Source organism: Acanthochromis polyacanthus, chromosome 2 (assembly GCF_021347895.1).
Source record: "Acanthochromis polyacanthus isolate Apoly-LR-REF ecotype Palm Island chromosome 2, KAUST_Apoly_ChrSc, whole genome shotgun sequence".
Lineage (NCBI taxonomy): Eukaryota > Metazoa > Chordata > Actinopteri > Pomacentridae > Acanthochromis > Acanthochromis polyacanthus.
Window position 1 is genome coordinate 14,727,693 of NC_067114.1, and position 13,955 is coordinate 14,741,647.

Consider the following 13,955-nt stretch of genomic DNA (forward strand, 5'->3'; position numbering starts at 1 on the left):
TAGGCGTTCACCTCATGAATACCAGAGCAAAGAATGTGCATAGATAATAATAATAGATAAGAGACAAGATATTTTCTGTATGGGCTGACATCTTTTCAGGGACTTCGGAGGACAATTAAGTGAAACAGCGCATGGCCTAAGCAGATAGCAGTATTTTGTACTTGAACTGTTATCACTACTGGCAGTATAGTGGGTGTGTAAATGAATTTGTAGCGCAGTGATGGTGCATGTAATAAGACATAGTAACTGAAAACTTTATGGCTTATTGGTTAAGTTTGTTGTTTCACTGTAAAACTAAATGAATGAGTACAATTGGGCAGCGCCACTGTGGCAGTCCGTTGGTTTCTGGACTACAATTTTAAAACTGTAGGTTGGAATTTTTGCCATCTTGGTCTCTTAAAACCAGATGTCATGAGTTAGCGGTGGACCTGACTGACAGCTTGTCAATCGCAAGGCAGCAACACCCTAAAATATACCATATTTTATTGTCCGTTTCACTCTCATTTATTAAATGAACATCAGGTTATATTGAGGAAGACTCAAAACTAACACTTTTAATAAATACATGAGAAAAATTTTAGATTTCCTCCAAAACATCTGCACAATCTGACTTCTTTTTGACTCTTTCTAACTATTAGAAAGAGGGCAGACTCTGCATTGATTTCACTTTTCAGACCTGGAGGCTCTGTTCATCTTTTATACACTATCTATGGGCAGTATCCAGGATCCCATAGAACGAGAATGCCCATACTTGCATTCATTTTGCCGTTATCTCATGATCACCAATTAATTATTTTGCCATCGTGAGAAAAAACAGAAGAGTAATTTCTTGAGATAATGAGATACTTTATCATGAGTACAGGACTTTTGTTTTCTTGAGATTGCAGAAAAGTTATGGGGTAGCTTGAAACTGAGTGTCTGGTCTGATCACACCTGATTTCAGCCTTCAAGATCACTGTCAGGACTATCAGCAGCCTCAGCATGATCACTGAATTGTACTCGCCTGTGAAGTTGCTGTAGGGCTAGTCTTCTCCTTAAATGATAAGGACTGATCTGAATGTTATCTCTAACAGGAAGACAAAAGGCAGTGCCTGTCATACACCTTGATTGAAGTGCAGTCAAATGCACTGATCAATAATGGGTACTCCTTGATCTGACATTTTCAGCTTAAATCAGTTGCTGCAGCTGCAAAAATGCCATCGATAAACGCTGGTGTGCAATTTGTGATTGAGGGAGCTTACTTTTTTCTTTTTTCTTTTTTTTTTTTGGTCAAGAACAAGAAATACATTTATAAAGCACTTGATTTGTCATTATTCGTGTTAATAAGAACATGAGTAACAGGATTAAGAAAACAGCTGAAAGGTAGCCGCTGCTGTGCATCTTTCGGCACCACGGAGGCGGGAGGAGCAGCAAGGAGAAAAGAGAGAAATGCTTTTTATTTCAGTAATAACAGTAGCACACATTATTGCTGAGAGGCAGTGAGATAGACCATTTTTATTAAAACCACTTCCCATGTAGCATAAATGCACCTTTATTCCTGAGTGCAAGAGTTCATACTCAGGTTAACTGTTTTGTATCCAGTTATTACAGTGTGTGTGTGTGTGTGTATGTATGTATATGCATGGGGAAAATAACATATTATTAACATAACATATTATCAATATTTTACAGAACCCCTACACTATCAGAATGCATGCTTTCAGGGAGCTCGTGTCTTATTGAGAGCAGCCAAGCTCCCCCTGGCTCCCCTGTAGTTTGCACCCCGCTGGCATGGCACTCCTGATATCTGGTAAACAGAAAGGAAACAACCTTTTGTTTTCACATCAATGCTCATTTTCTTGTGATAGCAAAATAATTAAGTTATTCTCATGAGAAAATTAGTTGTGATATCTTGAGATAGGGAGATGAATGAACTTATCACGAGAAAACAGCATTATAATAAAATAACTGCAAGTTTGTTCAGATTTGGCCTCCATACAGAACAGCTTTAATCAGGAATCTTAAAATTTCACACTAATCCTGTCCTGTGTTACAGCTGACAGAGATATAGTTTAGTAATATGGAAAACTTTTTTTTCCTTTTTTATCTCATGAAGCATTTACTTCTCTCATTTTGTATTCCTTTTCAAATTGTTGACACAACATTGACAGGAAGAGAAACAGAAAGATTAACTGAAATACATTTTGATGTCTAAAATGACACAGTTTTGTATCGGCACGTCTTTTAAACACCCCATCTGCTTCTACTTACGGAGCTGGATGCACTTTCAGTGCTCTTTCTGTTTTGAGTCTTTCATCTGACTAATATGACAGATTTCACACTAAGAAAAGAACACATGTTTTTAAAAGAGGAACTAACATCACAGCTCACCTTATGCAACCAGGAATCATCTTCTGAATCATGCCCTGGCGAGTTGTACACAAATCTGATGTGAAACTAATTGTCAAAATTGAAGCATTTACTGAGGAATGCTGCAAAACTGCACGTTTTCAACTTTCTTAGTATGAATATTAGATTGAAAGATTAAATTAAACTATATGTCGCACCACTATTTAACGACTGAGTCAATCTGTAAATACTTACTTGGCAATAATAGTTCTGCATTCTTTGCTGTAGGTAAGGTAACCCATCTTCCAAATCCAACAGCTCAGCCTAATGCAGTGCTGGCTCTGTGTGTGGGCGCTGCCATAAGACCTCACACAGGAACTCGTACCAACTGTCCTTTCTCTGCTGTGCAGTCCTGTGAATACCAGAGTGTGTGTAATTTCGAAGAATAATGCGGAGAAACCGAGAGGCTTGCCTCTGAGGACACTGAGCCCACAATCAGTTTGGTAGGTTGCCCAAGTGCTGCCTGGTGGAGAACAATCTATAGACATCTGGAGGGATTCAGAGACCGCATCACAACAAAGAGGATGGACCAATTTTAGAGCACAGGACCTTCAAAGGTGCAATAGTGTAGGAGGCAAACAAGTGCTGAAAAAGCAATATTCACCTTCTACCTCTGAGATGTTGTCGTTTTCCTTAAACAGACCTTCCGTAGAAACTAATTCATTTTTCAGTTATTAGTTACCAGTTAATATCCAGACAGAGGACACAGCATGATGTGTGAAATGTGTGAGTTGTTCTGACTGGATGTCTGCGGGGCCTTGAATGCTGCTGGTTATTATCCACAGGAATTTAGTTGCTTGGACCTGATGACCCATGCCTAACTAATTAAATAGCTGCAATTAAAAACAGGAGCAGTTTGGGTACTGCTTGGAGAACCACAACTAAATGGTGTGCACATGCTGGGTCTTAAAAGAACATATATATATATTTGGAAATCTGCTAATTTGCTTTCTTCCTGACAGTTAGGTGATGAAACTGACACCATTCTCATGTCTGTAATTTAATTACGAAGCTACTCCCAGAGTGGTTTGGTTTATCTTAGCAGACAAAAACTAATAACAGGAGAGAACAAACTAACATGAGTCTATCCCAAGGTAAGTAAATCTACCTACCAGCACATCTAAAGGCTTATATGTGTTGAGTTTCAAGGCAGCTGGCATAGACAAAAGAAAGCATGGACAAAAAATAATCCATAACTTCCATAAAACCCCAAACTTTTAGTTTTTGCAACTTGGAAATAGCAAGGCTAGTGGTTTCCCACTGTTTGCTGTCTTTGTGCTGAGCTAGCTAATCTGGCTGCCGGCTTCAGCTGGACAGATATGAGAGTGATATTGATCTTCTGATGTAATTCTCAGGGAGGTGGCTTCTCAAAATATCCTAACTATTCCTTTAAAAGACAAAGTTCATGTTAAATCAATTTTCTGTAAACTCATTGAAGAAAGGAAGAATATCAAAAGTCATACCATACATACAAATGTTCATGTGCAGTAAAATCCCTGAACCTCAGCCAGTCCAGCCAGAAATCTGTGTCAAAGGGTGGCCTACCCCTCTCTCTTTCATCTACTGCTGCTGCCATCACACTGCCAGCTAGAAGTGAAATTAAAGCTTAAATGCAAACCGTCCTGATCCCAAACCCTTCTGCCTTCTCCCTTGATTCCACTTTTGACAGTGAGGTAAAGAAGAGAGGGGAACAGAGGAAATATGGAGGAAGAGGTTGGAAGAAAAGGGATGCAGAAAGTGACAGCAAGGAGGGGAAGGAGTGGGAATCCACAAAGGGCTTTCATGTGGTGAATAATCATCGAGAATAATGCAAACCACTGGCAGCAGAATGAATGGAGGAGGTATGTGGAGGACTGCAGGAACTGCGCTTTCTCGCTCCTTCAAATGAGCCTATCTCCCTCGCTTTGCTTTTCCACTGCTCTCTGCACACACGCACCCATTTACGCATGACATTCAGGTGAGGATGGTTGGAATAGGAGTAGGGAATAAAGAAACCTGACTCTGGGGGCACATTAAATGTTCAACTTGACCCAATACCATCAGAAAAGATTAAAAAATATACTTCATTCTGAGATAAACTCAACAAAAGTTGGCTACAGTAAAGGTGCCAAATGTGCAAAGATAGTAAGTGATGGAGTGCAGATACAACTCATGCAAGAGGAGAGCAGCATCCAGATCTGATGAGTGTCATTCTGTGACTACACAGCCGGCTTTTGTGCACATGTGTTCACAATGAACTGGACTAATACCATCATTTTTGCATCTTGGGGAATATCAGTCTCATCTGAATTTGGACTGAAGTACAAATTAGACCTCCCAGAAGAGAAATTAAACGAGATAATTGGGGAGGGGGGGATGGTGCAGCTTGAATTCCAAACAAATTCTACTGGTTTAACTAAGCTTGGCCCCCCTATTGTGCATTAGGTTCTTGATGTTCTGTAGAAGAAGTCACATGCGCTCTGGCTTCACTCCAATTCAATGCCAGCTTCAGTCAAGCGTGCAAGTGATGCCTCACCTGAATCCGTGTACCGTGGCCTGGCGAGGTCTCGGAAATAGTAGATAAAATCCAGACAGTTCTCGTTCTGCACTTCCCCTTTCGAGCAAAGATCTGACAAGAGTTCCAGTGCCTTTTGACAAATCTCGTCATCTCTGTCTCCAGGCATTTCCCACCAGCATCCTTATAAATGGAGGGTCTCTTTAGGCACCACGGCACCACTCCGTCCGCCTCACAGTCACCCAGCTATTCCACGCTGCTCGGCACGGCTTCTGGAAGTCAGGCAGCGGCACGCCTTCCCACACGGCGGAGACCCTCGGTGTTAAAAAGAACAAAAGAACAGTAGTCCGAGTGATCCGCGAGGAGAATGAAAAACCTCTCGCACATGTGGAGCAGAAAGAGTTTTTACGTAACATTCAGTGGTCCTCTCACTCCGCTGCTCTGCTGGAAAAAGCCACCGGTTGAATCCACGCACCGCCTCTGCGGCGCCGTGCGCTGTCCAACGTGCTGAAATGTGTGCGCGGACTCTCGTTACAATTACCCTGATCTTCGCGCCAGGAGCACCGTTGTGCGCAATTCGTTACCTGTACGCGCCAAAGAAACTTCAGTAGCACTTTGCAAGATGCGTAAGTAGGAATATCTGCATTTCAGAGCTCTACTACCTGTAGCAAGCCCTCTGGTACTTCTCTGTTCTGACGAGCCTGGTGTGGTTTTACGTGCCTACACATGGCCAATCAGAGGATGACAGGTTTTTTTTTTCTTCGCTATTTTTTTTTCTTTCTCTCGCCTCACTTTACATTTGTAGATGGAACAAGCGGAATATCACTCACAAGCCAGGCATAAAATATTTCATACATAAGTTTGTATCAATGCATTCAACCATCAATTACTGTCACAGCAGAGAGAAGTTGGTTTTTCCAGTGCTCTCTCCACGTCGCAGTACTGCCAAGACAGCCGCAGCAGTGACATCCATTACTTGTTTTGCCGAACTAATTAAAGGAGCACGCTCATGCACGCAGGGATAGGAGGTTAATTTATCTTCCTGTCTCTCGGTTTCTATTATTTCTAATCGCTTCCGTGGCGCTCAGAGCATAAGTAACATCAACAGCCCTACAGATTCCCCATGGGGCAATCAATGCCAATATTTCTATTAGTGTATTGTTATGCTGTCACTCCTGTGGGTAAGCAAAGGAACAATCAGTTCCTCTGAGTTCATTTCAGTGACTGACCAGCCCATTAATTATGGCATGGACTCTGTGTGGTGCTGGGATTGATAATATTGTACTTGCTTATGATAATCTGAACATGTGTACCACATCATATGGACATTCTGAGACGGACGTACAGCCAGCTTAAGGCTAAACTGTTTAACTTTCACTGAGAAACTACCTCTTGCTGGATGGGAAATGCTTCCTTGATGTAATGGTGTATAGAAATTAAAGATGATACTGGGGGAAAGTTCAAAGAGGATGTCAGTGTTTCCACATGCAAATATTCTTATTAATATATCAGTATTGACCACATGCTGGTACTTGTAATTTTGGGGAAAAAGGATGAGAAGGTGAAAAATGGGAGAAAAACAGGCTTGCAGTGATTTTCATGCTTAATCCACCAAGAACAAAGAGCCCAGCAGTCATCTCCCATCAAAGATAAACCCAACTTCTAAGGAGCTGTGTGTTTATCTTGCTGCGCTGCTTTCTTGCAAATAAACGGTGTGGTGGGCTCTTCCATTTTTTCCAGTGTTGAAGGTTTTCTCGTGCTGTTTGTGATGAGAGTTTTTCCTCGCTTAAATCGAAGGTCTCAGAACACAGGGACTTGTATGCTCTAAAAATTGGAGAGGCCCTCGAGGCAAATCTGTGATTTGCAATAGTGCCTATATGAATAAATCTGTCCCGAGGTGGCCCTACGGCAGACTGGCGACCTGTCCAGGGTGTCCCCTGGGATAGGCTCCAGTACCCCCCGCGACCCTCGTGAGGATAAAGCGGTGTATAGAGAATGGATGGATGGATGTCCCGAGGTGGGCAGCCTACCTTGTAATAATGAGAGCCTCGCAGGCGTCTCCACACATGAACACATGCCAGCGTTGTCAGCAAGCTATTGACATTAAACCCATTCTTCTTTGAACAGTTAAGGAGGTGGGAGTTTTGTCAGCGGAGAAGCAAGTAGATGATGGTGGTTATGGTGGCAGTCGTGTGTGTGTGTATTGTGGATGTATGTTCTCCATTCAAAAAACAATTTCATACAGCAGTTAGTCAGCTTTCTTGGTGTCCATGGCAACTGTAAAAGACAGAAGGCACTCTTCACCCATTTCTTCTCCTCAGCTCATTCCGTTAGCCTCTCTCCTCCACACCATCCATTAATCCTCCATTTCTCTACTCCCCTCCTCCCCGTTTTTATTTCCTCTTTTTCTTCCCTTGCTGTCTTCTTTGATTTTAAATTGCTCTCTATTTCCCAGCACACCACTTTCTCTTTTCTCTCTAAGTCATTCTATTTCGCTCTTCATTTTGACTAATGTATTTTTTTGGTTTACCAGTTCCTAACAGATCAACGCTGGCGAGGAAATGCTGAAAGAGTGATATAGACCAAAAGGAAGAATGTTTTGACCCTTGACCTTAAATAGGCTGTATTCACATTTTCAACTCTGTCTCACCTGAAATGGAGCAACTCCTACTAGTTCAGTGAGAAGATGATCCAAATGAGAAAAAAATTAATAAACCAGAAACTTTCTTTCTCAAATGCCATTAGATGCTAAATCTCATGATGTGCACATTGACAGAATTCATTCCAAAAGTCCTTCATCATTTGAATCAGACAATCAGCCAGTCACTCAGTTAATCAATCACAGCGCTCGTTCCATTTGTGAAGACACAGCCACGGTTTCCACAGAATTGGAGCAATTAATAAAACAACAGCTATTTCTTGGCATCTGAAACATCTCACTCCTGGTTTGAACGAGCTCTAAGTGGTGAGCCATCATCCAGCAATCAACATCTGCCAGCCGTGTGCACACTTGCAATGCCACCTGAGTTTCAGAGGGAGAGGGAAAAAACGACTGATTGAGGGTCTTCAGCACATGGGAGCTGTGGAAATCCATGTGACACGATTACATAAGAAATATCATTAGTGTACGGAGAGAAAAGGAGGGGTCCCAGCACTGAATCCTGCAAACACCAGTAATGAGGCTGCTCTGGGCCTTACGTTCCACATCAATTGTCATAAGCATAACTAATGATTGGGATATATTCACTAGGATGAAGTGCAATTAGAGAAATTTGTTGTTTTATGCATCTCATTTTAATTCCATGTTTCTTGTGGCCGCATGATATGGAATACTGACTAGATTACATCTCAGTAACACGATGACTTGTCTGTGCTTTTGGAAAATTCAGTACATTCCTGAAAGGTTCTGCACAAAAAAATCTGCCAGAAAATTAGTTGTTGAGTGGGTGCATAACTTCAGTGTTTGCTGCCCAAGGACAGTTACCAACCATTTTTGATCAACACAGTGACATTTCCTTCTATTAAACCTAAACAAATGTCTAGCACAACACAAAGATGTGCTTTAAAATGTATGAAAGAATAAAACAAACAAAAAAACCTGCTCTATTTACATTGATGTGAAATACATAAAACTACCAATTTTCTTTTTGGCACTAATTCAGTTTGCAAACCGACATTTAGTTGCACAAACTAGAATCCGTTTCAGCATGTATAGTGTCAGGTAAATAAAGGCTTTATTGGCTTTGTTGGCTGTTTTTCTTCATTAGGGAGAACTTAATGGAATTGAAATTTTGAGATCCGAGATTCTGGCACTGGAAATGTACATAATCCTGGTAGGGACTTATCAAAACGATGTTTCCTTTAGTTTGATGTATTCAACATCAAGATGGACATCATAAAACAAAACAAAATCCACTGTGGACAGTAGAGTATCAAGGAATGTGTGAGTAGCATTCATTTTAAGATACAAAGTCACACTTTTCAAAGTCTGAACAACTCAGAATCATAGTAGTAAAAAGTATAGAAGAAATTTCCCCAAATGCTGCTTTAATGTGCAGAGATTAGTGAGAGAACAGGAAGCATCGCTGTGACACATGGATCCATTTGCCGCAGACAGGGCAGAACAGCATATACTGTATGTGACGATAAGAGCGTTGAAGAGATTCATTGCTTGTTATTTTCCTCAAAATCTCACATCTGCTGCCCGAGCCGCTCGCCATTCTTTGAGTCAAACAAAGTGTGTTTCTTAGAGGAGCTGTGCTGAGAGAAGGAGGAGGAGGAGGAGGAGGCGGCTGGGATGGAATTCTCTCTCATCTCAATTGGTCTTTTCGCTGTCTTCTATTCTGTATGGCTAAGAAAGAGGCCTTGAGGGTTTGAGCAACGGGTCTCCAGAAGAAACAGAAAAAACAAAAGGACACAGGCAAAGCCCGTTCAAGATATTTTGGTATGTGTGTGTGAGACAGTCTGAGAGATCACGGTGTGTATATGAAGAACAGAATGTAGGGTGTGAACGTGTGGGGGGAGGGGATGCGAAGGAAAAACTGTAAGTGAAAGAGGAAAAAAAAACACACACTCAGGCAATTCAAGGAGACGTGTTCACCATAAAGCCAATGGAGATTTGTCAGACTGGGATTTGTCTGCTATACATTTGTTATCAATGGATGGTGGCGCTACTTCAAGAATTTGAATTTTTCAATGATGAAAATATTAAATTTGGATTCATCAGAAACACAACTTTTGATGTATTAACACTAAACACTAGGGAAAGAGCAAGTAAAAAGTCTTTTTTTTTTTTTTTTTTTATAAATCCACACCTTAAATGTTCATGCACTGGGTTTTGCAATAACAAATTACAATAGGTTTGTATTTAGTTGTGTAGTTCTTTTTCAAAATTCCAGCCTTTTTTCTCAAATCTTAAAGATTTTCTCTGTGAGAATAATACAAACTGCTTTGCATGTGCAGCAACTGATAATGAGACTTCACGCTGGGAGTGCAGCACAATTATTCTCTTACCGTGATTGAATGAAATATGATAAAATCTAGTTTGAAGAGGAGGATCATGGCTCTGTGGTCTGTGGTAACAGTACATTATACATCATCTCCTTTCTTAGCGGTTGAATCGCATCAAAAGCCATTCTCTGCATAGCTGCACGTTTGTGCTGTACATATGCATCTGAGGCAGAACGACAGAGAGAGTTTGTTCAGCCCTCAGAAGAACAAACGTATTGAATGAGAGAAGTATTGTCTGTGATTTTGAGGTGAGTTTTGACTTCATACATTTTTAGAGAAAGGAGCTTTACAGCACGTTTTCAAATACCCAAATGATGTTGGAGCTGTAATGCTAATAGGTGGATGCACGTACATGTTGATATGATACAGGGGGAGCTGACTTCAATGAAACAGCAAGCAGCTCATATGTTTGTCAAGTTTACAGCTGATGATTGAGCAGCATCAGGTGAAGCTTGGTTGCAGCAGCAGGAAAATAGGGCATGGACAACATGCAATCACAAATAAGATGCCAATTAAAGTGTACAACGCAGCTTAGACGATGTGATAAATCCCTGTGGAAAGAGTTGCATGTGTATAATTACATGCAAAATAATGAATCAGTGAAGGACACCAGTGCAGGCAGGTTTAGTAGGTCACAGGGGTAATCAGCTGATAGGAAGCAGGTGAACAGGAGCAGAGGAAAATGTGAAAAAGTGGGCCTTGGGGGCAGGTTAGGTACAGCTACACATATTAACACATGTGAACAGAGGAACCATATACAGGATGTACTGTATAGCGTGACAGTTTTTTGAACTTCAACTCAGTGTCTCATGTCCTGCTTAGTGAGATACATTTCTGTTTGACACTCATGCATGTATCTCAGTAGAATTTTTTATGTTTCATGCATATCATAGCAGCCATGCTGTAGCGCTCACCGACAAGAAAACACACTGACTTTGAAGTGACAAAGCACAGAATTCATGATGTCCCATTAGACAGTAATACTACATAAGGAGACAAACAGATGCTTTAAAACTGTGATAAAGGGCCAGAGGGAAGAGGACAAAAATGCACAATCAAGCTGTGATCGGAACAGAGGACAGAATTTAACAGGCAGAGTGTTAAGTGTAGAGTAATTTTGAATTTCACCAACTTTAATTATACTGTGCAGAGTTTATCTACATCCCCAGAGTTTTCATTCCCAATTTCATGGATTTAATATCATATGCTTTATAATTATTTCCCTTTTTCAGTTTGACTGAGGGCAATATTTAATGCACAATTACCTGCCCATCAAATGAGGTGAAACTGGACCATTATGACAAAGCATTACTTGCTTTTACATTTTGATTTTTTTTTTGTCTTATTACTGCTTTTTTATGCAGGTAATACTTGTTCTGGAAAAGCTGAATCATTTATTCAGCTGAGCTGGTATAAATGCCTCAAAGCATTTCTCCTTCTTAGCAAACAATCCACTCAGTTTCACTGATGAATTCACAGATTTGCACTTTTCAATTACTGCAATGAGAAAGAGAGAGAGAAAAGAAGATTCGAGGATTTTTATGTGGGATAACAGTTAATACTAATTAGAAGCCGTATAAAACCAAGGACTCATTTATTTCTGTGTTGACTTGGGAATAAACATGCCCGAGTTGTTTGATGCAGTGAACCAAACATTCTTGGTAAGGACGGCAAGAATTAAACATTCAAATTAAACTACTGTGTCTACATCAAGCTAGTGTGTATGATCAGGAGCTGTGGCTTGGAGATTTTTTTTTAAATTGTGTAATGATGTCGGAGATCAGCGAACCATACCTGGTTGCTTTACAAAGATATAGAGTAAAGATAATAAAACTAGTTATACAGCATCCTTAACTAAAGGACCATTCACTGTCTGCTATTATGTGATACAATCCCTCCTGCACTTAGCCTCAGGTTTTGGCTTGCTGTCCCTTGGCTTTGTTGCTGAGCTAAGACTAAAAGTCTGTTTCTCCAGTGGTTTCGTGGTTTCCTCTCCTGTAGAGAGAGAAGAAAGAAACATAAAGCTGAGCTCAGCTTCCCTCAGCAAGTAACCTACTGTTAGCTGTGAATTATCCAACTTAGGCTTTCGTTCTCTCTGGGAATAAATGTAAAAGACTGCCAAAGGCAGCATGCTATGCAACATTATGACAGTGTGAACATTAAAAGTAAGTGAAAACTGTTGACACAAGCACTTGACGTAGCTGCACTGAAGGGAACACAAGTTACAAAGGAACTTAATGAGCGACTTAGAGAATATTTTGCAGAATACAGAATATTTCGACTATTTGAATATATCTGTTAACCATTCTGCCATTCTACACTTTGTGTTGTGATAGCTGGGCAGTTTATCACTTTAAGTCTGGTGAGTTTCCAGTGAAATTTGATGAAACAAAGAGGTCTGAAGTTTTGAGAATATTGGTTTTGGTCCAGTCTTGCTGCTTTCAGTGGTCAGATGCCATGCAGGGTGGAATCTGTCCTTGTTAGAAAATGTAGCAATAAGCAGTTGGGATGTTCTGATGTTATCCCCTATAAATCTCATCATTATGTTACAAAATACTGCAGAATTACTAACTTCTTGTGAATCAGTTTTTTCCCCCCCATATGACTTATGGATGTACAGTAATGATGCAGTCAGTACACTATGACAGCATGCAGTGCACTAATGGTAGAGGGAAAGGGCAGAGTTGTCAAACAGGCCAAGAGTTGTCAAAGCTGCACCACTTCCTCGGCTCTGTGCCATTCCATGCTCAGCTACCAGACCTGCACATTTCCATCTGTGCAACAAATTGTCCATTTTTTTCTTCTCACATTAAAAAAAAATCTAATAAACTGATCTGAAAATAGACTTTGGTGGAGGTTGAAGGCCGGGCATGCAAAACATCTGCTAATTAAAGTGGCATTTTCAGCCAAGGAAGCATCCACTTTAAAAAGTTCAGTGTTAACTGACTGTAATACAAGCCTGGCCATGAACCTCTCCAAATGCCTGAATGCAAAATCTGTGAATGATGCTAAAAATAGCCACAGAGGCACATGTTATTCTCTATTAGGAGCAAGGATTGGATTAGATAGAATTAGATATGAGATATTATTCTCTCTCCATCTTGCTGTTTGAATTCCATGAACAGTTATGGTGGAACGCAATCTATGTACTTCCAGACTGGTATTTTGGAGTCATTTTTCAGGTTAATTGTGTATCATATAGTTGGTTGTGATAGTCCAAAATTATGAAGGTGCTGGGCAATATCTTTATTTATTAATTAATAAAATTTCATCCTTCTGTCTATCGGGTTGTGTGTTTTTGTGGATTGCAGTATGTTACTGTAGCAGCAGCTGGCTACATTCAGCCTGTTCGTTATGTCTCTGCATGAACATCAACCTGAAAGGGATGTAGAAATGCTAGGCTGAAATACGATAGAATATAAAAAGAAAAAACAGGAAATTGAAAAGTTTACCACAGCAACAGCATGAACACCTTTTGCTTGAGTCTGAACTTCTTGTCTAACAAAGTTCACATCCAGTATAACCATAATTACAGACCTCACCAAGTCTCTACAGCTGCATTGAGATGCTTGTTTTTTGCACTAAGGTTTCACAGCAGTGGCATGAGACATCTGTTTTAAATGAGACATGCTTTTTGTCTCCATGTCAGGCACTGCAGTTTCCAAAACAAATATCCCAACTTTCTTTATGGCAGTGTGTTTTCTGAACATACCTGAAAATATTTCTCCCTGAAATGAGATCAGCTCATATACTATAAGTAAAGCTTTAGCTTTTCTCTCCCACAATGCAGCCGTCTTGCTTTCAGTGAGAAAGGTACTTTCTGAAAATTGGTACAAACAAAAAACTTTCTAAGTATCTGTAACAGTGGCTACATGTGAGAATCTCCTCCAACCACTATTAAACATAATTTCCCCAGTTGCCAGGCAAATAGAAAGACAGCTGATGCCTCATAGAGGCTGAAATGCACTCTTAATAGCCATTCGAACACACACACGCACGCACACAGTTCATTTGTAGCAGGTTTTTGGCGATGTCAGATCTGTAGTCACACAATTGGATTAAG

The 13,955-nt window shown here is 40.5% G+C and overlaps 1 protein-coding gene across 1 annotated transcript in view; it reads right to left on the bottom strand.

The window, feature by feature from the left end:
* syt9a (synaptotagmin IXa) overlaps positions 1–5,596 on the bottom strand; it is a 28,784-nt gene extending 23,188 nt beyond the window's left edge. Inside the window, exon 1 of the mRNA XM_022190293.2 lies at positions 4,904–5,596. Coding sequence (XP_022045985.1) covers positions 4,904–5,051 — 148 coding nt within the window. The 5' untranslated portion in view covers positions 5,052–5,596. The remainder of the gene's footprint in view (positions 1–4,903) is intronic.
* Positions 5,597–13,955: the final 8,359 nt, after the last annotated feature.